Source organism: Topomyia yanbarensis, unplaced genomic scaffold (assembly GCF_030247195.1).
Source record: "Topomyia yanbarensis strain Yona2022 unplaced genomic scaffold, ASM3024719v1 HiC_scaffold_5, whole genome shotgun sequence".
NCBI lineage: Eukaryota > Metazoa > Arthropoda > Insecta > Diptera > Culicidae > Topomyia > Topomyia yanbarensis.
This window is the reverse complement of record NW_026683713.1, coordinates 535,767-560,766: the sequence shown is the minus strand read 5'-3', so window position 1 is coordinate 560,766 and position 25,000 is coordinate 535,767. Positions and strand designations below refer to the sequence as shown.

Below are 25,000 nucleotides of genomic sequence, written 5' to 3'. Positions count from 1 at the left end.
TATACGTGCAAGAGAGCGTCGACTGCTGTTGCGGCACTATCGAGAATGATGTCCAACAGCTCAAAGGTGTGCGCCAGTAGACGTAGGTTACTGGCAGGCGTTGCCGTATCTATCCTCAGGTACGGCGGCCCGTCATGGTCAAGAGCACTGAGGGTAACCAGTTACCTACAGAAACTGGAGAGCACCTACCGCGTGATGTGCCTCAGAGTGATATCTGCCTACCGCACGGTATCACACGATGCATCCTGCGTGATAGCGAGCATGATGCCAGTCGGGCTGGTCATTCGGGAAGATGAGGAGTGCTTTGAGCTACGTGGAAATAGGGGAGCCCGCGAGCGCACCAGGGTGACCTCGGTCGCCAGATGGCAGCGTGAGTGGGACAACTCCTCGAAAGGTAGGTGGACCCACCGGCTGATACCTAGCATATCGAGCTGGGTGGGAAGACCCCATGGGGAAGTTCACTTCCACCTGACACAATTCCTGTCAGGCCATGGCTGTTTCCGTCAGTACCTCCACAGGTTCGGACACGCGGAGGTCCCAGTCTGCCCGGACTGCCCAGGTGTAGATGAAACTGCCGAGCACATACTGTTCGTATGTCATCGGTTCGACGTCGAAAGAAGAGCAATGCTTGACGTCTGTGGCTGGGACACAACCCCGGATACCCTTATTCAGCGGATGTGTCAAACGGTGGAGAAGTGGAACGCAGTCTCGGCTGCTACCATCCAGATTGCCAGTAGGCTACAGGTAATCTGGCGAACCGAGCAACAGACGGCGGGCACGGCTAACTAGTGATTGGTTAGTTGGAGCGAAAAAGGCCAAGCGCAAAATAAGAGAGTGAATGGTCTGTTCATGCCGAGGTAGGTTGGCGCAGCGAATGGCAACCGCGTAAGGGGTAAACCCAGCCACCCCGAAGCAAGACAGAAGAGTGAGTGTATAGGCGTATAAGTGGACTGCCTCATGCCAAGACGGGAGGGTCGTAGCGTAGTATGTTGGAACTAAGCTATCGATGCCTCATGGCGTGGCAGAGGAGTGAAAGGGTGAGCATCCAAGTCAGTCTCACACTGCATGTTAAGGGTGAGCATAAAAGTCAGCCTCACAGGTTGGTAGAGGCTAGCACAAAAGTCAGCCTAGCAAGGAATGAAAAAGGTGAGCACAAAAGTCAGCCTCGCATGGTATGTCAGAAGTGGGGCCTAAGAAAAATGTCCCACATGGGATGCCAGAGGGAGTGACAAAGGTACAATAGAGTGGCACGATTGAGAGTGAATCAGGTGATAGGGTGAGCACCCAAGTCAGCCTCACATGGATGGGTAGGGCGAGCACAAAAGTAAGCCTAGCAAGGAATGAGTAAGGTGAGCACACAAGTCAGCCTCGCATGGAACGTAAAAGGTGAGCACAAAAGTCAGCCTCATGTGGGAGTGTTTGAGAGTGAATCAAAGTGTGATTGAGAGAGCACCCAAGTAAGCCTCATACAGGATGTATGATCGCGCGAGTGAGAGTGAATGAGTACATTCAGTACAGCCATCCCCCCAGAAGTAATACCGAGAGGTAGTTCCTGGGAGGAATGATGGCGGAGCCCAATGGAGTTTAGTCGGTATTAATGGCTGGTCACCATTTGAGTCCGACACGCCCCCAGTGCACCCCGTGTGGTAGATTGGACCCTACCGTTAGCACGTGTACTGGGCTAGGACATAAAGGTCTTCTCCATTGTAAAAAAAAAAAAAAAAAAAGACCACCAATCTACACTGCTGGTCGTTTCTCAGATCCGCTTCTGATGACGATGGCGGGATGGTGTACGATTTCTTCCGACTGGCCGGGACTACAACGACCGCGTTCCCCTTTGGCCATTGGCTGCTTTGGCAGCTGTCATTTGTAAGTAGGGGTTTGCCCACTACTCGGGTTCTTGTTTGCCCGGCGAACCCTTCTTTTCAGGGCGGCCTAGGTGCCTCTACAGAATTTCGGATTTTCGTAACACAACAAACAAAAAGGAAAAACAAATAAATTAAATTTTACCGTGTTTTATTTTCACCTACTCTCCCTTCACTGCACACTGCTGCTGCGGGCGGATAGGCAGGCGGTTTCCTCCGACCGGCCGGGACAGCAACGGCCGAGTTCTCCCTATTTACGTTGGCTGCTCCGGCAGCGGTCCTTAACAATTAGCTAGGGAGGTGAGCTTTGCTCCTTTGTCGGAACCTCCCTAGCGACGGTGGTGACGAATCACCGGATTCTTTGCTCCCCGCAAAGAATCCCGGAAGACACCGTAGTGTTCTTCCCAAGGGGAGCCGTTGTCCACCCTGCTTCGCTCTCCTTGGCTATTAGCTGGAAAGGAGAGCAAGGCTCGTTCGGCTTATCCTTCCCAGCGAGGGCGGATTGGTGCGTCTGGATCCTTTGCGGTTAGCCGGGGAAGCGAAAGCTCCTTGGTAATTAGCTTCCCCCGACGGCGATCCAGCACCACACTTACTACTGTGCACGAACCACGAGCCGGCACTTTTCGACAGGTATTTTATCTGTCGCACGCGCGCACTTCACCTCACTGGTTAAACGTGGCGGGAAACTGTCCCGAAAAAACTTGTTCACGGACGTCTGTTTAACTTCGTGGTTCGTTACTTTCTGCCTTATCTCGATGGCCGCCTTTTTCATTCCACCAAACAACCACCAAAAAACACCGCCGCATAGCTGTCATTGCCATGGTACAGCATAGTTAGCAATCACTTTTACAGCGAGAGGAGAGCGGAGACCTACCTAAACCCTATGTTTCTTATATACAATTGCTCAACAAAAATTACTACACCTATCTGCACAAACAAAACCGTTCACAAACGAGAAAATGAACAAAAAATTACAACTTTAGTGTGAACGGTACAAAACAGCGGTGAGCATAATTTTTCGTAAACAATACACTCTACGGAGAGAGTACGCACGAAATGGTATATTTCCACCCAGTGCTCAATTGTTACCCTGACGGGTTACACATTGACAATTTGCCTGGGAGGTGAGCTTTGGTCCTTTGTCGAGCATCCCAAGCGACGGTGGTGACGAATCACCGGATTCTTTGCTCCCCGCAAAGAAATCCGGAGGACACCGCAGTGTTCTTCCCAGGGGGAGCCGCTGTTCACTCTGCTTCGCCCTCCTTGGCTATAAGCTGGGAAGGAGAGGCTCGTTCGGCGTATCCTTCCTAGCGAGGGCGGATTGGTGCGTCTGGATCTTTTGCGGTTAGCCGGAGAAGCGAAAACTCCTTGATAATTAGCTTCCCCCGACGACGATCGAGCACCGCAAAATAAACGAGCGCCCAAACCACGGGCCAGTAGTTTACGACAGGTAACGTTCCGTCACACACGCGCACTTCGCACTATGGCTATTGTGGCTGGAAACAGTCCCGAAATGGTGTATCGAGGATGTCTATATTTGTCCGTGGTCTGTCACTAGCTAACGTTTTCACGATGGCCGCCCTCCGCACTCGAACGTAACAAACACCAACCACCTTGTCGCATAGCTGTTATCGATGAGCAGCATAACCAGAGCCCACGTATTTTATTAAAAGGAGAGCGGAGGCTTATCTAAATTCCATGTTATTTATTTACAACTATTCAACAAAAATTACTACAACTATCTGAACTATCAAAATCGTTCACTAACAAAAATATAAACAAAAATTTACGTGAAAAGTGAACGAACGTTTCAAACAGTGGTGAGCAAAACAAATACACTCTACAGAGTGTTTACTCAAAAATAGGTACATTTCCATCCAGTGCTAAATTGTTACCCTGACGGGTTACGACTTTCGAACCCCTAGGACCCCCTCCCTCCCAAAGCACCGGAATTAACACCCATCGAAAAATTCGGGGCAATTATGAAGCAGGCACTACGGAAGCGTCCCAAGGAGGTCAAATCTTAGGAAGACATGAAAAAAGTGTTTCCGTACAGAAGCAGCTGCAGCCAGATGTTTAAGCGTAAGGTACGAGCGTACGGTTATGGTATTCAGGTTGAATAACATAAATATACCAAAAGTTTACTAATGGGTTATATTTCATTGTCTGTACGTTTGAAAAGGATCGTTCCATTAGGTAATTTTCTGCGGCGTTTTTCCGTGATGCAATTTGATGCGATTCTCACGTAACTCAGTTTTTCGATTAGTTATGAAATTTGCGTTTCAACTTCGTCTCATCAGAATCCGACACTAACCTATACTTCTAAGTTAGGGAGAAATATAGCATAGTGCATCTTGCATTGGCTTGCTAAGTCAAACCAAATGTTTCGATTTCATTAGTTTAAATGAGCTCCTTTTCTTGTGGGACATTACGCTTGAATAGGGGTTTGCTCGGGAACACAAATTGTATCTCCGTTTTTGGAGCTAGCGTCAATCTGGCGCTAGCTTAATCGTATCACCAAATACAAATAATTTGTATTTGGTATCACTAAGCTTCGGATTCTAATAAGACGAAATCGAAACGCAAATTCCATAAGAAATTTAGTTACAGGTTTTGTGCTCTTCACGCGCAAAGATGGTTTTAAACAATTTTCTCCTTAATGTAGAAAAAATTGTTTTTACCAAAAATGTTCTCCGTTAAGGAGAAATATAGCATAGTGCACGTTTTAAGAATTTCGGATTCAAAAAGAACATCGTCTTGGTTTTTCAGTTTTTGTTCAACATGTATTAGAGAATCTGGTGCACAATCCTATAGATTTTAAATCTATCTTCTATTGGGATTTTTGTCGTGGTGTGGTTGGTGTGTAATATCCAATGTTTTAGCCATGGAACTTTCTGTATTCTCTTATCTTTTCTTACAATTATAGTTTTTTTTTTAAATTTATTTACATATCCATTCCAGTTGGTTTGCCGCTCCACGTTGACAGTTAAAATTCATCTCAGCTCTGCTGTTTAGTTTTGTAAAATCGTCTACCAAGGAATTACCGATCATACTGTTCTGAAAGCGAAGCTTCCAAGTTATATCAATTTTACATTTTGTCCGTTCCTATCGCTTTTTTGGAGGGATAAGCTCGATGTGACTGTTACTCTCAATCTTCTGATATTCTTTATATCGACTTAAAATTTGAAAACAGGAAAAATTTTTATCTTTCTTTTGATTCAGTGTCATCATAAGATTTGGTTTTTTCGGTAGACAAAACAAGTTCTATTTTAATCTCGGACCATCGCAAAATAGTTTTCAAATAGTCTTTATTTCCATGATCAAACTTTATAGTGGAAACATTTCATGCATTTGAGTTTTAAAATTGTTTCTACATTATAACAGTACTCTCGCTGGCTAGATTTTTTTTATCTATCATGTAAAACGACAACAATTTAAACATACTCGATATTCACATGGTATGTATACACTGAATTTAAACTTTAGCTGTGTTAATGGACTTTCCCTCTTTAAATGTCTATTATTTTCAATCCTTTCAACTGCAAGCAGACTTTGGGAGTCACCTCCGCTTAGTCGCATTTTTTGGTATCTACTTCAAAGGTTCAACAGTGATTTCAGTTTTCTGTTAACCAGTTTCAGCAGGTGAACGTACTTATGAACGTAAAATTGTCGATTTTTAAAACATTTGACCTATTACTCTTTTAAAATGTCTACTAGTGTGGAACAAATACAAATCAACTGCCATGCGTCAACGGATTTCAATAGAGAGCTCAACGCGTGCGCTAGACTACGTAACTCTCTTTACTTTATTACTTACAAAACAGGTTCTATCACATCGGTGTCTTTCATTGTTGTCTCAATTGTTTGTTTGTCTAATCTATTACTAAGAAGGGAAGAGACAGTAACTATTGTACAGAAACAAAACACACAGTCATACACATACACACAGATGTGTTGGATCGATTGGTTATCACTAAATTTCTGCCGTATCGCGATTGGAATGCTCGATTGCCGCTAGGAGATCATGCTTCTGCCGCACGTAAAGGCGACCTTTCTTCCAAGGATTCTGCAGCTGTAGGGGGCGAAAATCGTCCCGCAGGCAGCGTTCCCTCGCTCCAATCACCGCCACTAGACAGAAGTTGTCCAGCTTCTCGGCAGCGTAAATTGGACCTTCCTTACCTTTCAGAACCACTGCCATGTTGAGCTGCTTTACGACCAGATCGATCACTTCACGAGCCGTGGTTTTCTGAGTTACTCGAAGTTTTAGTGAGGTTCCACTTGGTAGCCCCGTCTCGTAAGCTGCGTATACCTGGACGATGCTGGTGGTTACTGGAGTGGTGACTGTAGCGGTGGAAGCGGATGTGGCACCGGTAGATTCCGACGGTTTTGTTTCGCTGTTACTGGGTTCAGTTGGTTTCACTTGTAAGGCGGTGGTGGGAGGCTGAATTGGACGTCGTTGGGAGGATTGAGTAAGATCCGGAATAGTCGGTTCTGTTACCGCTCGGTGGTCCAATACATCTGGAGGAAGCTGCTGGAGATGTTTTGGTTGTTCCTCGGCGATGTGTAGAGCAGTTTGGTAACCTTTCGCTTCGTTCTGAAGGGCGGTCAGCGTCGGTTTCAAATAGGTTGTGACGATAGGCTCGTAATCCGGTTCAATTTGATTGAGTGTTTTTAAGGCCTGTTCGCGAGGTTTTTTGGTGATAACTTTCAAGGGTTGCGGATTAACGGTGCGGTTTTCCGTATCCTCGCCAGCTGTCGTCTTTGTGACGGTCGCAATGGTGGCTACGAACGGTGTACGAACATTTAACAGTGGACTGGAGGTTGCCGAATAGCTTGAGTACATTGTTGGTGGTCGTTTTTTGCTACTACTCGATGGTTCCGATCCTTTCTTTTTATCGATGATCAGAGTATCTTCGGATCTGGAGGGGGGTAACCTTGGTACGACAAAATCTTTTTCCGGTTCGACCCCTGTTACAGAGTAGTAACTGTTACCGGAATTCGAATAGGCGGAATCGGCGCTATTTTTTCTTGAATTGACATTGCTGACATCCAAGAATCTCTGACTGTTGTACTTGAGCAGTTGCTCGGATTTGGAATGTTCAGCATCTAGGAGACCATTGTGGCCTAAAGAATTTTCTATTGCCGGTCCCGGCCAAGAACCGCGTCCAGGACTGCTTTTGTGGAATGTAGGTGGACAACCTGGCGGCTGGAGTAATTTTATTTCACTACTAACCTTTTTATCTGCTGGAGTCTTCTTCCCAAAATACATACTCTTGTAGTCCAAAATTTGCTTCATGTTCAATTCCGGCATGTTGGCTCGATCTCTGGCATAACTTATCACATCCATCAGCCACCTTACGCCCTTCCATATGGTGTTCAATCCAGCAGATAAATCCTGCAATTTGGCCAGTCGGTCCTTAGCCTTCTGTAGCTCCGATGAACTGAACGCTTCCCGGTGCAAATGGTTGGCCATCATAGTATCCAGCTCTAAAATGCAGGATAATCGCGAATACTTTTGTACGATGCTTGTCTGATACGTTTTCAAATGGATCATCTCAAAGGCCTGAATCGGCATTGAAAACAGGTCACCGCGCTGCAGCAGAGCATCCTTTTGGCCCGGAACAGCACAACTGCTTTCCGCGGGCGGACAAACAATCAAGAAACTGACATCCTGATTCAGTTCGATTACTTCGATGTCATATAACCGATGAGCAACGGCAACATCCACCGGAATGTCCATATACTGGAACAAGTTGTGCATCGCCTTAGTCAGTATCTCCAGAAAGTGCAGCTGTACCTCGGTCGGACCTTGGCTCTTCGGGCGAAACTCCAGAATGCTCGTATGTTTGTGCTGTTTGATGAGCTCCCATTCTTCACTGCAATTGAAAGGAAAAAAAAACTTTCAATTACTGTTGATATAAATTCAAGTATGGGACGAAAGCGTAAATGGATACACGTCACATTTGAATCACGTAAAGCACGATTCCGCAAGAAAAAGTATCCCAAGACAACAACAAACCTGCCAACATCAACAATTGGCCCCCGCAAGACAAACAGGCACGGGACGTGTCGACATTAATCGGCACGTCCGCTTTGCTGTAAACTTGCTCGTTATGGCAAATACAAGTGCAACGATAAACCACCCGGTTAAAGTGAGAGCACTAAGGGTAAACCCCACCGGTACTTACGCCGATACGTGCGGGTTGTCTCGAATCTTGCAGTGTGGCAGAACGTTCGGTGCTTTGACGGGGACCACCACCTGGATGACCTCCACCGAGCTTTGCATCTTAAGATAGCCGACGTAAAGACCGCGTGGCAGCCTGATGTTGGATACTTGGTGGTAGTTGATTTGTTCTTGAATCGAGTTCATTAGCAGCTCGTTGATGGTGCTGTCCTCGTTAGAGAGGGCCAGCTTTTTATGGATTTTGTTCAGCGGTATCCAGCGGGAGTTTAATACTGATACACTTTTGGGGCTCTGCGGGAAGAGCGGGAAAAGAACGTGGTTAGCAAAATAGGAAAAGGAAATACGCTGCCGGGTACCTTTATACAATTAACACAGGATAGCACCACAGTTCCGTGCACGTCTCGCAGCGGTTTGTAGTATAATTGACCTAGGTCCGTAATGGAGAGAGCAGACTGCATTTGGCAGGCGGCCGAGAGAAGCTTGGTTCGGAAGTGGATCGCCGAGGAGGCATTCCGCTCCATGTCCATCCGTAGCAACTTCACGTCGTCCCAGGTGCAGGCGACCTGTAGGGAAGAAAAAAAAAAGTTATTACGCAGAGTTATACAGGGTGCATACAGTATTTTCGGACTAAATCGCAACGTGATTTTTTTCTTTGGAAGTTTAAGATATAATGACAACACCACAAATTTTATATACCAAGGTGACTGAGAAAAATAAATACACGCGTTAATAAAAAATGCAACATTAAATAGTATTCGCTCATTGGCGGTCAATCACCTTCGCGCCAGGACAAGCGACGCGGGAAAATGAAAATTTTCAGCCTATATTGGACAATAACCGTCAATATGGAGTATCGACCAAAAACCATCGGAGGCTCTATCCCGAAATTGTACATATATTAAGAAGACTGTAAACTATCCATGCTGCATTGTACGGAGTAGAACAGAGCCGAGACCCATTCATGTCACGTTTTTGATTAGTTTAATGCATTTCCATAAGACCATTCTCACCAGAAGTGTCTTGTCCGTGCCGCGAAAGCAACACGTCTGATGAGCTCATGCATTCAACAAATCGAAAACGAAAGGAACTAGGCCGTGCTGTCTCTGCTAGACAACACAGACTAGTGGAAACTTCATTAAAATTTATGGTATTTAGCTAAATTGTCCCCCCCCCTTTTTTTTAGAAACTTCACAGTTCTCCGCAGTTCAGAAAACTTGTCTAAGTGCTTCTTATTTGTTGGATTGCTTGTAGTTTTACTGACAATGTTTAATTTTGAGATTCCTGAATAAAGTTGTTTTTGAAGTTGTTCGATTTTTTCCAATGATTTCTAAGGTTATCTCAAACTCTTGGGACTTGCCTGATGTTGAATATTTGAACATGGGCGAAACATTCAGAACTTGCTGTTGTATTTTCAGAGTGAAATTTCTCGCAGCCAAAGTTTTCGTAACGACTACGCAGTTCCCAAAAACTGTAGCGGACTGTATGTTTGCACTCAAAACGACCAACGCATGACGGAAAATAAATGAAAAAATCCTCTTGAATCAAACCACGTTTTTATTTCTCTGCGTTTTTTTGTTGTGAACAGGACGACAGAATTTTATACATTAAATTGCGCAGCAAACTGCTTCTCTCTCACATCAATTCAACCAAGGTAATAGATAGTAGGTAGATGGAAATATCCAAGAAATAGTGATGCATCCATCCCCGCCTTGAGGCAATGTGACTCAATCCATTGGCAGCATACATATCTTTTGGACTGGGCGTTGGTATTCAGTCTGACCACACCGCAATGTAACTGTCCGAACGATTCCTGCTAAATCCGGATGAACACGTACGATACGAGGTTGGTGGAGTATTCTCATTTTTCACCAGCACAAGCTGATTCTCCTTCACATTTTCTTCAGTTACATACCACTTCGATCTGGACTGCAAACTTGCTAAGTATTCGTCTTGCCATCGTCTCCAGATTTCAGCAGTGGATTTTTGTACTAGCTGCCACTTGTCCAGATTGTTTGTCGAGATTTGAAGCACATAAGGTTCTGGAATAAGGTTCATGGGACGACCGACCAAAAAATGACCGGGTGTTAACGCTTCGTAAGTATCGTGACTATTTGAAAGTGGACAGAGAGGCCTGGGGTTAAGGCATGCTTCCACTTGGGTCAGTATCGTCGTCAGCTCTTCAAATGTTGTTGATGATGTTCCAAGTACTGCTACCAAGTGTTTCTTCGCGCTCTTAACAGTAGCTTCCCAAATTCCTCCGCGGTGCGGAGCTGACGGTGGATTGAAAACCCACTTGATGCCTAAAGTTGATAAAAATTGATTGACCTTTGATTTACCATACAAAAGCGCAGCATGCATTTCTTGTAGCCAACGGTCGGCCCCAACAAAATTTGTGCCATTATCAGACCAAATCTCATTCGGGTTCCCCCGTCGTGCAATAAATCGTCTTAATACAGCGATGAACACAAGAAGCGTGGATCCTTAGAGGCCCTGCGTAGTCCACGCCGACGTGAGTAAAGGCTCGAGATGCAATTACACGCGAAACGGGTAAGCTCCCCATTAGTTGATTCGCCGTTTTTCCCTTGAGTCTTACACAGCGGGCACAACGGTTAACGGTTCGCCGTACAGCTGTGCGATGTCCAACCACCCAGTATTGTTGGTTGACGGCAGCCGTAAGCAAGTTCGGTCCTGCATGTAGATTCCGCAAATGTAGATCTCGCAACAAGAGTTCAGTCACGCGACTATCACGTGGGAGTATGATCGGGTGTTTAATGTCATACGAGTAAGGTTCGTGTTGGAGGCGGCCTCCTACACGCAATGTTCCGACACCAACCAAAAAAGGGTGTAGCCCAGGTAGTGGCCTAAATGGCACTTCTTCACCCTTCTTAATAAGACGTAGTTCCCGTTCGAAAGCGACATGCTGGGCCGCTTGTGCCAGCTGTGCCTTGGCTTGGTACAGTTCACTTGGTGTCAGCAATGGTTCAAATTCCGCCCTTTTTAGTGCCTGAATGAATCGATTCACATATGCCAGCACACGAATGACGAACATGTAGCTCGATCGTCGTTCAAGTAACCACCACTCAATGTCGTAGTTGCTTCGAATGTTGTTAACCCTCACTTGCATTACCCTTACCTTGCGAGTTTCCAACAACTGATCATCATCAATCACATTCATTGACGTCCGCTTCCAATGTTCTGCTTCCATGCTTAACCACTCCGGTCCTTGGAACCAGATATGATGTGTGAGAAGTTCTTCTGGAGTGAGACCACGCGACGCACAATCCGCAGGGTTGTCGTGAGTGCCCACATGGTTCCATCGTTCACGTGGTAGAATGTTTAGAATCAATGAGGTACGATTCCCCACGTAAGTTTGCCACTTGCGGGGATGGGCAGAAAGCCATTGAAGAACAATAGAACTGTCGGTCCATGCCCAAATTTCCACCTCCAAATGAGCAAGTGCGATTGTTATCCGTTCCATCAGTTCTGCCAGTAGTACCGCCGCATTTAACTCTAGTCGCGGTACAGACACTTGCTTGGAGGCAGCGGATCATCCCAGGAAATATCACTAAGCCACAGTTGTTGGAACAGAGTTTTAATGCGTATAATAACAGGAGCCAGCCAACCAAACGGATCAAAAAGCTTCGACGAATCTGGTAGTAGTTGCCGCTTTGTATTAACGCTGTCTAAAGGCAGATTGACCTTGAAAGAAAATACGTTTTCTCCAGGCAACCACTGTATGCCGAGCGCCTTCACTGTATTTGGTTGATCAGTCCATTTTACGTTGACAGAAAAGTTCTCGTCTTCCGTTGAGTTGCGTAGCACCTCTGAACAGTTTGCAGTCCATTTTCTCAATTTGAATCCCGCCGAATTCAATATTTCCACAATTTGTCTAATTTTCTCCCTTGCTTGATGAACATTGTTTGCGCCCGACAGAAGGTCGTCGACATACGTATCAAGTTCAATACTCTGCGCTGCCTCGGGATAGGCTAACTTATACTCTCGTGCTGCTTGCTTCATTGCTTCGATGGCTAAGAATGGAGCCGATTTGGTGCCGTACGTTACGGTACACAAACGATAGTGTTTGATCGTTTGCTCGGGACTGCTTCGCCACACGAACCGCTGATAGTTTCTATCATCTTTATGAACCAACACTTGGCGGTACATTTTCTCCACGTCTGCTGCAAATGCCACCTGGTTCGAACGAAAACGAAGAAATAAAGAGATAAAGAGATCCTGATTCACGTTTGGCCCCGCCATTAGTCGATTGTTTAGGGATACTCCGTTCGATGACGCGCATGAACCGTCGAAAACCACTCTTAACTTCGTCGTTGTACTTTCAATTTTCACCACAGCATGATGCGGAAGATAGAAACACTTGCTCGAATCAATGTCAATTTCATGAGCTGGGACTTCCTCCATATGTCCTAACGCTAAATATTCATCGAGAAAATCCGAATACTGTTTCGCGAACTCTGGATTTTGTTGAAATCGTCGTTCCATTGAACGCAACCGTTTCATGGCTGCAGTGATTGATTCACCCAGCGCTGGTTTTGAATCGTCGAACGGAAGTCGCACGATGAAGCGACCACTATCATCACGAGTGAGCGTGGATTGAAAGAACTCTGATGTGGCCCGCTCAGAAGGAGTGAGTTGCTGCTGCTTAGCAACCTCCTCCACTTCCCAGAACTGTCGAACAGTACGATTGATATCCACATCACAATGTGGATTAATGATTGAGCAGTTGCTTTGAATTCCTGATGTGTAAATTGCATGATCCCAAAAACAATCCAACCAAAAATCGTGTTCTGAGCCACAGGAACACCTAAATTATCCTTGACTTGCCCTGCTACCAGTAGTGCAAGAAAGACGTCCGAACCCAAGATGATGTCGATATGTCCTGGCTGATTGAAACCTGGATCTGCTAAGCTCTCTCTTATTTGTTCGAGGTTTGCGTTTATTCTGAGAATCTGTGCAGGTAGCGTTGACGTGAGTTTCCCCATCACGAAGGCCTTCGTTCGCAAAAGAACCGTATCACTGAATCGGTTGGCTAAAGCGAGTTGAATTTGACCACGAGTGGTTCCGACTTCCTGTTGTCCTACCCCCGAAGCCACAAATTTTCCGTTACTACGAAGTAGACCGTGTCTACTTGCACAGGCTTCCGAAATTAATGATGCTTCGGAACCGGAATCAAGCAATGCGCGAGCGTAATGTAACTCACCATCATTACTTCGAACGCGTACAACGGCAGTTGGAAGGATTGAAACCAGCTGCTGCGGCTCCGTAGGTATTTGAGCCATATGCGCATTGATGACAGTTTCAGTAACTTCTATAGAGGATCCGTTTCACTGCTTTTGATTGGTTGTTTGCCCTCTGGACTGTCTATTGACGGACACAGAAGTGTATGATGTCGTTTCTTACAGTCAGTTGTGTGACACACAGACTTCGATGGACATTGTTTCACTACGTGAGTTGAGCGTAAACAATTATAACACAACTTCGCACTCTGCACTAGTTCCCGCTTCGATTGAATGTCTAATTGCTTGAACTCAGAACACTGATACAACGGATGCTCACTGGAGCATTTCGCGCACTTTTCAACTGTCTTGGCAGTGTACAAAGACTGCAATTTCTTCTCCATTTGCGGCTGCTTCTTCGTTAAATCCTTTCCTCCATCAGATTTCTTTGAAAACGCCGTACACGTTTCCAAAGCATCGCATCGATCATCCAAAAATTTCAAAAACTCGTCGAAGGACGGATTCTCCATATCGATGATCCTTTGTGCCCACAAGGAACGAGTTTCCTTGTCCATTTTTTCCAAGAGAAGGGGGATAAGCCATGGATCACGAGTGTTGTACTCATCTCCGAGTGCATTCAGCTGACGTACTACGTCATCAGAAGTAGAAACCAGTTTCCGAAGGTTGCTGGAGCTCGCTGTAACTATTGCCGTTTGTTCCACAAACTCCCGAATAAGAGCGAACACTGTGTACTTTTTTTTATCGTAGAAGTTTGTTAAAGTTGCCCACGCTTCCCTATAGTTGGCATCCGAAATCGGGTATGAACTCACCAACCTTTTCGCGTTGCCTTCCAGGTAGGAAACCAGATACTGCATATTAAGTGAATCATTCAGCTCGGTTCGTTGGTGAATTGTTGTTTCATAAATGTCCTTAAACGACCTCCAATATTTCCTTTCACCGTTAAATGTCGGCACGTTGATCGGTGGAAGTTTGACAAGTGTAAAAGGTGAACGGTTCGATACCTGTTCTCCTCCGGTTGCATCACTCTTTCCTCCAAGTTGGTTCCCTAACATTATCGCGCGCTGTGTTTCCAGAAGCATCTTCATTGCCTCTTTCAAATCCTGGCAGGTGTCGACAACCGTTCTTTCACTGCTTGTGGAAGCACTCAAACTCATTCTCCTTTAGCTGCGTTATATAATGTTCCAGGCAATCTTTCGCACTGTAGTAGTTACTAGTGAATTCCTCTCGAAAATTGTGTACTGATGCAATTACGTCTGGATCGGATTGATTTTCCTCTATTTCCCGCTGTGTTTTCCGAAAGTCATCATCAAGCTCCTTGAGTTGGTCAAGCCGATCTACTGCTTCACTGATAGACGCCTTCCGTTCATGGATTTTATCAGCTTCCGAGCGCTCCCAGCTCAATTGCTTTAGCAGTGCGTTGCGTCGAAGAACCACTTTATCCATCGCGGTTCCCTGCTTGATCCGGGCTGGAAGGACCAATTTGTAGCGGACTGTATGTTTGCACTCAAAACGACCAACGCATAACGGAAAAGTGATGCCAAACAAAACCTTTATTTACTTTTCCGACCATCTTCGACAATTTCTGAGATTCTAGAAACTTCACATAAAATGTGAATTTTTCGAAGTTCATGGAGTTTATTTCGAAATGCTGAAACAGTACAAAAGATCATAGTGAATATAAAACATGGTTCAGCTAGGTAACCGCACGAGACTCGGGTTAAGGGGCGATTCCCCATACCTACTGTTCGTTTTAAAAATTACTTTATTAGGTTGGAGTTGAACTGTAAGCGACGGATCCCTAAGTGTCACTTGTTTCGGTTGGTCGTTACGGTTTTCTTCTCTTCGCTGTTGGAATTGGAAATTCTCGGAATAATCGCCGTCGGAGAGGAATCGTTTCGTATCGGATTGTTCACTATTGTGAGAAGGCATAACACTTCACTTTTCGGGTATTGATCTTTCGCCAGAACGAATTTGAAAACAAAACTGTTTCCGTCAACCGGAGTCGATTACTTATTGAGACATTCACCGAAACGTACACTCCGTACCACCTGCTTACTAAATGCCGTTCTAAGGTTGCCAGCAAGTTTCTAGTGTAACTAGTACTTGTATTTGCTATTTGTGCTAGTAATAAGCCTACCATTTTGGTTTAAACGCAAGGACAATTTTAAAAGCCGAATTTTGTAAACTAAAAAGTATTTTTGAATTTTACTGAGCGTGGTGAATTTGACACCACTTGCACCTGGTATACTGAACCTGCACAAAACGACGTGTAACGCAGGGCTTTTTTTTGGAACAACATGTGTTCTCATTCGGCCATTCGTTATGCTAATTCGCGATATTATGACAGATCGGTTAAGCGCGGTGACTAATGGAGCGCAGCCGTTCCTTTCGATCAGGAAAGGCCGCGTGGAATTTTTGGGTGAATGCGCTAATAAATAGCACTCGAAAATGTTACGCGGCAAAAATTGGAACATTCCTCAATATTTTACAAAACTGCAACTCACGCTGTCATCATTCAGTGCGTGTGATGATGGTAATGACGTCGGGTGCTCATCAGTAGTGACCGTAGCGACCGTGCTCTTGTTTCTTCTCGCTCTTTCGCTCGCTCTCATTCACTCGGTCAACAGCGCTATGAATAGCGGAAATTGGAAATGTTATTTTGTTTTCTTTTGGCGTGGCGTACGAGTCTTTCACATGGCAAGTGGACGGAAGGGCGAATCGAATGGATTTATGAATGTTGGTTTTGTTCTTGCGGATTCAACATACTCTTCCCGATTGGGATCGTAGGTTCCAACGTAGCTAGATGGATCGGTTTGCGTTTTCGAGCGTTGTTGATGAAACGATAGACCCATGCGACAACTCTCTGTTGTTTCCGGAACAAACTGTACTTGACAAACACTGGTAGCTTTCAACTCAGGAATCTCATCGTGAGGAATGTCAAGATATCTTGATGGTGAATATTGAGTCGTTGAGAAATTGAGGTCCATCCCACCACATCCCACTCGTTATAAGTGCTGCCGGTAGTTGACCACGCGAAATAATGTGGGCTGGGTTAGCAGATGATCGAATATAGTTCCACTGCAGACACTCTATAAGCAGACTAGCGAAGTGTCAAAAATTGCAGCCAAACGAGCATGAGGGTTTTGAGAGGGGAAGTACCAGAGGAAGCCCATACAAAGCTTATGGGAGCTCCCATGGTGCCAATTTACATTCATGGTTGCTAGTTTTACTGTGTTTGTCTCCGAAAGTTTATGTATAAAGTGCCTGTAGTGCAGACCATCGATGAGTCGTTGAATTTTAAGAACTCGATTTCGGACGATGACAATGAGCCGAATAGGATGCTTCTTCAACCATGCCAACACGATTTCGCTATAGGAGCACATCATGACTTGCTGGAATTCAATTTGGATGACTGGAAGCACCTTGCCTACCAAGTTCAAGAGTGGAAGCGCTGTACACAGTTCAAATCTCGGAATCGATACGTCGTGAAGTGGAGCCACCTTCGATTTACTGGCTAGCAAACTACATATTGCCGAACCATTGGATCAAATGATGTAAAGGCAGGCTCCAAAGGCGATGTTGGAGCCATCAGCAAAACCGTGCAGTTCATACCTTACTGCTCCATTAAAAGTAACTCGCCGTGGAATGGATAATTGTTTCAGAAGTGTCATAGACTGCTTGAGTTCGTTCCATTGATGCCCAATTGGGTTGTCCACTGGATCTTCCCAGTTCTTCTTTGTGCGCCAAAGTTGTTGTATCAGTAGTTTAGCGAGGACAATGGTTGACTAATACAATCCCAGTGGGTTGTACAGTTTCGCCACTTGAGATTAGATGCTTCTTTTCGTTACTGGTCGCTTGGATTCGGTTAACGTAGATGGCACACCTGCGAGAAAAAGTTCATCGGCGGATGGATCCCAGAGTAGACCAAGAATTTTTCTTGTTTGGTTGATGTCGATATCTTCAATCAGTTTCATTGATTCTCGTTCGTCGATCGGAATGTGTGTGAAGAATTCTGAGGAATTTGAACATCATTTATGAAGTTGGAATCCAGCCCTTCCCAACAAAATTTGGAGTTGGTAATGCACTTCGACGGCTTCTTAAAGTGTATCAGAGCCCGACAAAATTTCATCGACGTAGCAATCATTTTTAAGATCTCTTCGCCTTCGTTGTTAGCTAGTTGCACCAAGCATCGGGTTGCTTGAATTGGAGCTGATGCAGTTCCATAAGTGATGCACTCGGAATCTTCATGTGATGTCAAACAGCTCACTCTGCACAAGTGGTCCCACAGCCGGTACGTCGTTCAGGGCTAAATTCGTCTCGGATGATTTCGCGCTGGCATCAAACACAACTCTGCATTTGTGATGCGGCACGTAATAGGTTTTTTGGCTGGGGTCCTCATCTCTCTCGTTCGCTTCCTTGCAGTGACCGAGTGTTTGGTATTCCCGAATGAAATCGACGTATTGAATTTTCAAATTGGAATTTCGGTTCAGTCGGTTCTCCAGCATGTAAAATCGTTTTAGAGTTAAAGAACGATAGCTGTCCAGCACGTCCAGGTTTTCTTTGAGCGGGAGTCGAACTACAAATCTGCCTGTCGAATCTCGAAAGTACGGAATTTCTTCAAGCTTCCAGAATCTATGCATCGAATCTTCGATAGATTGAATCGATGCCACTTGTGCATATTGCAGGGGTTCGAGCTGATGGTCTAGTTGGATAGTCTCTGCAACTAACTATCAAAGGTGTGACATACGCAATTCCGGGAGACCTTCGATTAGAGTGAGTTGACCTGGCTTCATTGGCTTGAAAAAAGTTCTGCCCCGATTAGCTTATCAATGCTATCGGCACGGAAGAAGGTTGGATCGGACAGCTAAATACCTCGAGGAATGGTCCAGCCTGTAACGTTGATGCTCTTCGATGGAATCGTACAGGTCATTCTCGTAATTACCAAGCATTCCAGTTTAGCTTGGAGGTCCCTGTAACGGGAAGTCAGGCTCATTTCGATCTTGTAGCGTGCGGTTGTCCTTAAATTGTTTATGCCAGCGAATGGAATACTAGCTCTGCTTCTGAATCCCTGAAGAGTTGGCCATCTCTTCGCTCTTCGCAACTGAGTTTGGTGCCGCTTCTTTCATTTACGACGATGACCCTTCCTGAAGCAGTTGAAGCAAACTCGGGCTGCTCTCACCCTTTCCTTCCTTTCGCTGCTGCAAAGAGTGCTTAACTTGTTGTACTGATAGTTCAGGTGTGGACCACCACAAAAATCGCATTTTTCATTCGTCTGTTCATTTGGCGTAGCAGTATGTGCTCGTTGGCTAACGAGCTTCGGTTGCGAAGAATGTGGTTTCTGGACGAAAATCATCTTTGAACTCGTGCCGGAACTAGCAGCTGGTTCAGATCTCTCGGCAATGCGATTTCAGAAACTCCATTGCTTGCTGAAATTTCGGCAGCTCTCCAGGTTTAAGAGACTGCTCCCAATGTTTTCTGGTTGATTTATCCAATGTCACTGTCAACAGGTAGACCACAATCAGCTCAGATATACCAGACATCTGGTTCTGGTACTCTGTACTTTCCACGTGTTTTGTGCACTCGTCTAGAAGATATTGCAGTTAATTGTGAGATTCGGACGTCATCTTCTTCAAACTCAAAAATCCACGGGTTTCAATTATTGTGCTCGTATCTCTCCATCAATATCCTCCAAGCTTGTACGTAGTTGCCTTGGTTTATTGTTTTCGCGTCTAGAACGCCGGCTGATGTACACACCATAGCCTTATCTAGATGGTAAATCTTTATTACGTCAGAATCTCGAGAAAGCGCCATAACATCTTGTAACATAGCTTTGGACTTCAGCCATGTTGTGTAATCCCCGTCAAATGTCGGAATAGGTACCTTCAGTGGTTGTTGGTGAACTACTATTTGTGGTGTCGGGTCAGCTTGATGTTGCATGATGCGCGATTCCACTTCAGCTGATGTCATGCTGTTCAGCCGCTCGCATTGCACATTTTCTTGGAGGGGCATTGTGTCGCCAGGAATAATAGCCACAATTTGATTATGGAAACTTGAGAACTCGGAGTAAGCTGCACTCAGGTCGCTCATAAACACTTTCATATGCGGGACTCCCAATTCCTGGTTATCGAGAGCTCCTGGGATACGAAGGACCTTCTTCAGTGACTGGTATCGTCCCCGCATCCCACAACTATTCAGCCTTGTTCTGCATTACGGTGAATGTGGTTTAATCGAATCTGACACCCCCGTTTGATTTTGTTGTCGTTTTTGAGAAAGTAAATCACATTCGTCAGAAAAAGCTATCTGTCATAATGTAGAATAAGGCTGATGAACAAAAAATAGCGTGCGGCATTCAGTCCGGCTTGAACCTTCACTCGATACGGTCACAATTCTTGATTGTAGCAACTCATTCGATGTTTTATCTGAATGTGAAGCAGAAGAAATTCGTACATTTTCTTGTATTATACTTAATGCCAATGAGAAGAAACAGCAATCTCCTCCGCCAATAATAGGAATGGTCCGACTTCAGAGCCTTTCGAACTGAGCTTCCGGACGTGAAAGCCTCTTTTCAGAGAATGTGGAGTTATAGCGGATGACTTGATTGGCCACAAATGACTTCTCATGTATCTTACGGAGAAGTTATCTTAATTTTATTCATATGATTTCAAGATAGACAGACCATTCAAGGCTGTCTTGAAACGGTTACAGCAAGGTCAAAGTTTGAATGAAATATCCAACGTATTGAAAAATTTACTTGGTTGGTACTGACCCAATATCGTTGATGCCAGGGCTTTTGGAACGGCACAAAAAATTGTCATTCGGATTCCAAATGTATGATCTGTGGTGATAAATCGCACACAAAGGACGTTTGTCCGGTGAAAGAAACCACAATGCGCTGGTTGTAGCAAAAACCATAACTTCTGGGCATGTCATCCTAAAAAAATTCGTTCAAAGCAACAAATAAAAATTACCTACTTTTTCAGGTACGCTTCAAGAAATCAAATTTAAACGGGTTAATCCGCTTCAAAATAGAAATACAATGGTGCTGCATATTACCAGAATCTTAATCAAAAAATAAGCTGCTCTATGCGTTTTTTCTAGTAAGAAAGGTAAAGTCTGACATCATAAAACAGTATCAGAATTATTAAAGATTCGAATCATGAAAAGCACATCGCGAATCTGAGTTACTTTTATATATGTAACATTTTGGGCACCATAAACGCTCGCTATTCAAGAGAAATCCAAATCACGAGTCTGTAGTGGATAACATAATGAACCTATCTTATGACATGATGACCTCTCTCTCTGTACAGATTAGAATATACGACGGAAGCCAAGCCCCAGACCAAAATGGACTATAAAATAAACATATTATTCACGGATCCATTCGCGGTTATGCGGTTTGGTTAGTTGAACCGTTGCTTGTCGCACGCAATTCCACCTATGCAGGACTACCGTCCAAAAAAAGGTCTACACATTCAACAGTGTAGCACTTTATTCAACATAATCGTTTGCTCGGATATTCCCTGATATGTCGCATATACAGTGTATGTAATTCTGAGAACAGAAAACAGTCAAGCGCACAATGTTTGCCAAACCTCTTACCTTCATCAACCAGTAAAAGTCGGTGTGCAGGTTACTCGTGAACGTCTCATCGATTTCTATCACCGGCACAAAATCCTCGTTGGTTAACAGCAGTTTATCCTCGTGATAGAGCACACATGCCAGATAGATACCTCTGTTTGATATAGAATAGAGAATGTTACAAAACCTGTCGTTGCTGGGTACACATTCGAATAATACCTTTTGAGATTCTTTTGAAATTTTGATGCCGCCGAAAAGAGTTGCTTGATGGTGGTCTTCTTCTTGATTGCCCGCTTCACTGGAATCGCAGCATCCAGCGCAATCTCGGAAGCGTCCTCTGGTCGGGCCAGCCGGACCGCATTGAACAGATCATCCAAATTGCGCTGCTTGCCGGCGAAACGATTCTCCCGGATTCCAACGTCACGCCAACCTGAGAATGCAAGTGAAATGACCGATTCAGTGGTAAAATGTAAATGAATCAGATAATTTGGTCAACCGATACTTACTAGATGGCACCACACAGTTCGGCGTTGATTGCTTGTACGGTCCCCAGCCCTTGATGTTACCGGCACTGGCCCGAAAGAAGTACCGCCGGCCCTGAATCAGTTCGCTTAGATTGCACACCGCCCCCATGCAGCCGTGGAAGCTTGTCCATTCGTTAACTTCCCTCTCACCGACCACGTTACTAAAGTCCGACCGGGAAGACCATTGCACTGAAACGGAAAAAATAACTCATTAACAAACCCCAACCGCTCGCAATTATAGTGTTTACTATCGTTGCTTACCTTTGAACTTAGTCGATATGGCACCTTCAAGTGGTTCGTACAACCTCAGACTAACCGAGAAGCATCCGGTCACATCAATTTCTATACGATTGGGTAAATCGGGCGGTTTCGTTTGATCCCAACCCAGTATCATCCGCCGTAGGCCCTTGACGCGACGCTCCCAGAGACCGACCTGCTTATCGACATCGCTGCCGGTACAACTCGTTACCGATGGGCCACCACTTCCTGTATTGGAGAACAAAAGGAAGAAGAAAAAACACAAAATAATCCAGATTAGCATTCTATGTGGTGGAGCCGGGGGGTGTGGATATGGGGTGGTTATAAAATTATATAGCTCTAGAAAGAAGCACCTTCCCCGCGCCGGGGGCAGAAACTACAGTTACAATGCAGTGTACTTAAAAAAATCACTTCACCGCACGTGGCCTACGGGGGGACGTGGTTTTCACTACGGGATAGAGCTAGTAACACCAAAAAAGTAGGTAATTACCACAACTTTGTATATTCACCACCATATAATTTAGGGCTTGCGTGCGGGATCGAATAGTTGTAAGTGTTAATTTTATTTGGAAGGTAGAAGCTCGGAGTTCATGATTGCTACAGTATACAGTCTGCCCTAGTTTCAGCTTTTTTGATTCTAGTTTTGTAATTTCGACCATTATACGTTACGAATTTAACTCTTAAGGGCGCAAAAAATGTTTTCCTCAATTTGTGAAAATTTAAATGGTGTCATAATTAATGCGTAACGACGACTAAATATTTTGAACTATTTTTGCAATGTTGTTTTAAAACAACATTGCGCATTTAAGGGTTAACGCTGAGGATTCATAACTAACGAGAAACTTTTTCCAACTAGTTATATCGATGGAGTAGGTTTTGGTCGAATTCTATCGAATTCGTACACACACCGCATTGCGACAAACCAAGGATACCTGAATGTAAACACTGCTTATGTATATGGCCGTAGTAGACCAATGGTGAATGAAAGCACACGGTTTTCAACCGGGGGTGATTTCACCCGCAGAGATGAATTATATTAAAGGCAAAATAAAAATTACAGGTGAATATTGTTTCAGTTCGAGATGTAAAATAAATCGAAAATTTTATTCCTTGACAAAACGCGTTGCTTTATGCGTGAAACATACTCGTTATTTGAAAATAAATCGCATTCTTTGTCAAATCATGTTTCTCCAATTCTTTGTGCTTATTTGATTTTTTTTTTCTGAAAATGATGGTGAGGATTTACCTGGGATGAAAAAGGTTGAAAGCCACGGATCTGCCGGATTGCGTTTTGTTTTCATTCTTCCAATTCAAGCAGTGAATGTGCTATCCTTTTAGGACCACGCATGTGATTTTGAATTAACAGTAGAAGAGAGAGAGAGGCAGCCAATTTTTAAGCCAAATTTGTGAAACGGTGACAGGTTTGTTTGAACGTGAAAGAGGGAAAAATAGCAAATCCTGTTTCAGTATGATCAAAGTTGTTTTCCAGCTGTTGCTAAATCACCCATTCATGCTCCATTTCAGTATTCATGGGGATTCTGAACAAAAACATAAACATACATTACGCAGTCCAGTCAAGTTAAAAGCATGCTAAAAAACGTCCACATTTGATAAAAACTGGGCTCTGTAGATTAAATGAAGGATTTGGTTGGATGAAAGAGGACTGCTTTCTGATATAGGCGTACGATTTTTCATAAAAAATTAATAAAAAAAAACTAATATCTATGTAGTGGCGGAATTGTGCCTTGCTCATTTATCCAAACTTTGATTCAATATGATTATGGTCAATATAATTGGAAGTGTATATTACATTTTCATATTTTTATTTTCATTATAGATGTTTCAACCAGCTCACCTGGGTTCGAGTCCCAAACATGCACATAGGGTTTGAGATTTTTCTATAGAGATTTCTCGAACCCGAAAAAGAGGCGAATGACCCTAAGGTTAAAACCTCTATAATAAAAAAATATATTCCAAGATTCTTCATAAGTGATCTAGGTCTGCGAATCGATTAATTTGATGTTCATCTCAAAAGATTTTTAATTTATGACGTACTGCGATTGTACCGGTTTGTATGAGGAATTCCTATGTGACCGTAATAACCAACCTATAACTCCGGAACCAAAAGTCAGAACTGAATAAAATGCAATAACAGTCAATAGGAGTAATATATCTTTCGTTTGAAATTTGTAACGTGCTCCGGCGGGAATCAATTTAATTTATAATTTATTTCTCACTCGAACAGCACAATAACAATACAATAGGTACCTAACAGCACATTAAAACGCCTAATAGTCTTCAACCAAAGTACTCAGCTTTAGCGTCATCCTATATAAATAAAATGCCAAGTCTCAATATAGTTTTGCCCAGCTGCTAGCGGCCAGTCGTAGGTTCGAGCAGCAGATATAAGAAAACTATTAGGAGCTCGAATATCGTTATTCATTTGATAAGGTTCAACGTGATGTCCGGAAAGAAAACAAATCTGCTCTAAGCGTCATAAATACATTACACATTAAGTTCGTAAAAATCGGTTAAGAGTTCGCTGGAACATAGGAACGGCATTAGCTTAGTGGCATCAAGAACCGTCAGGAATCAGGGAATCTGAATATATTGGCTCAAATGGCACGTTCCCCGTATGTAGTCGGGAATTTGTGCCTTGCCGTGTCTTCTCATCATTTCGTGAACGGAAGGAAAGGAGAAGGTGGAGGAAGGAAGTAGAATAGGAAGGGTGGGACAAATAAGAACACAAAACCGAACAGCTGGTAAGATAAACTCACAAGTAGTTCAAATCGACTGCTAGTAAGCCTGAAGCCCTTTAGTGCATTGAATAAGAAACTTTAGTATGTCTCTGAGTTTCAGTCGTCCAAACGCGGTGTCATCTATGTAAGGACGAAAACTCGAAATCGCAATTGCGCTACCGCTGGGCAGTTACATATCAGATGATATGAGGTTCCGTAGTCGGATTCACAAAGATCACATGAAAAAGACTCAGTGCGCTGATTAGTTGTCATGTGATACTTGAGTTTGCAGTAGCCGGTTAACTATCCGTCACTCGCGCTAGTGCTCTGAGTGCACGCCACTCTGAAAATCTAGCGAAATTGTCCTAGAGCACTAGTGGCTCCTCGCTCAGTGAGCCATTTGCGCGACTTCCGGAAGGTTAAAGTCCTGGTCAGCATGCCGCAGTGAAGTTCCGAAAAAAACTAGAAGATTTTTCGAAATCACTGGGCGGTTGTTTTAGAAACGCTTTCGTTTGGCGACACGTTTGTAGATTTATCCAATAATTGTGGTGCTCGAACGAAGCCCATGGTCGTATTTCTTCTCTTATTCATCGAA

General features: G+C 44.2%; 1 protein-coding gene across 1 annotated transcript; it reads right to left on the bottom strand.

Annotated features, from left to right (window-relative positions):
- Positions 1 to 4,626: 4,626 nt before the first annotated feature.
- LOC131695709 (ankyrin repeat and fibronectin type-III domain-containing protein 1-like) lies at positions 4,627 to 24,918 on the bottom strand. Its single transcript, XM_058984204.1, has 8 exons — positions 22,158 to 24,918; positions 21,671 to 21,895; positions 21,392 to 21,598; positions 21,105 to 21,315; positions 20,907 to 21,039; positions 8,406 to 8,612; positions 8,054 to 8,340; positions 4,627 to 7,741 (listed from the first exon to the last, which is right to left on the bottom strand). Exons 1-8 carry the CDS (start codon positions 22,324 to 22,326, stop codon positions 5,839 to 5,841), a joined length of 3,342 nt encoding a protein of 1,113 aa, XP_058840187.1. The 5' UTR covers positions 22,327 to 24,918; the 3' UTR covers positions 4,627 to 5,838.
- Positions 24,919 to 25,000: the final 82 nt, after the last annotated feature.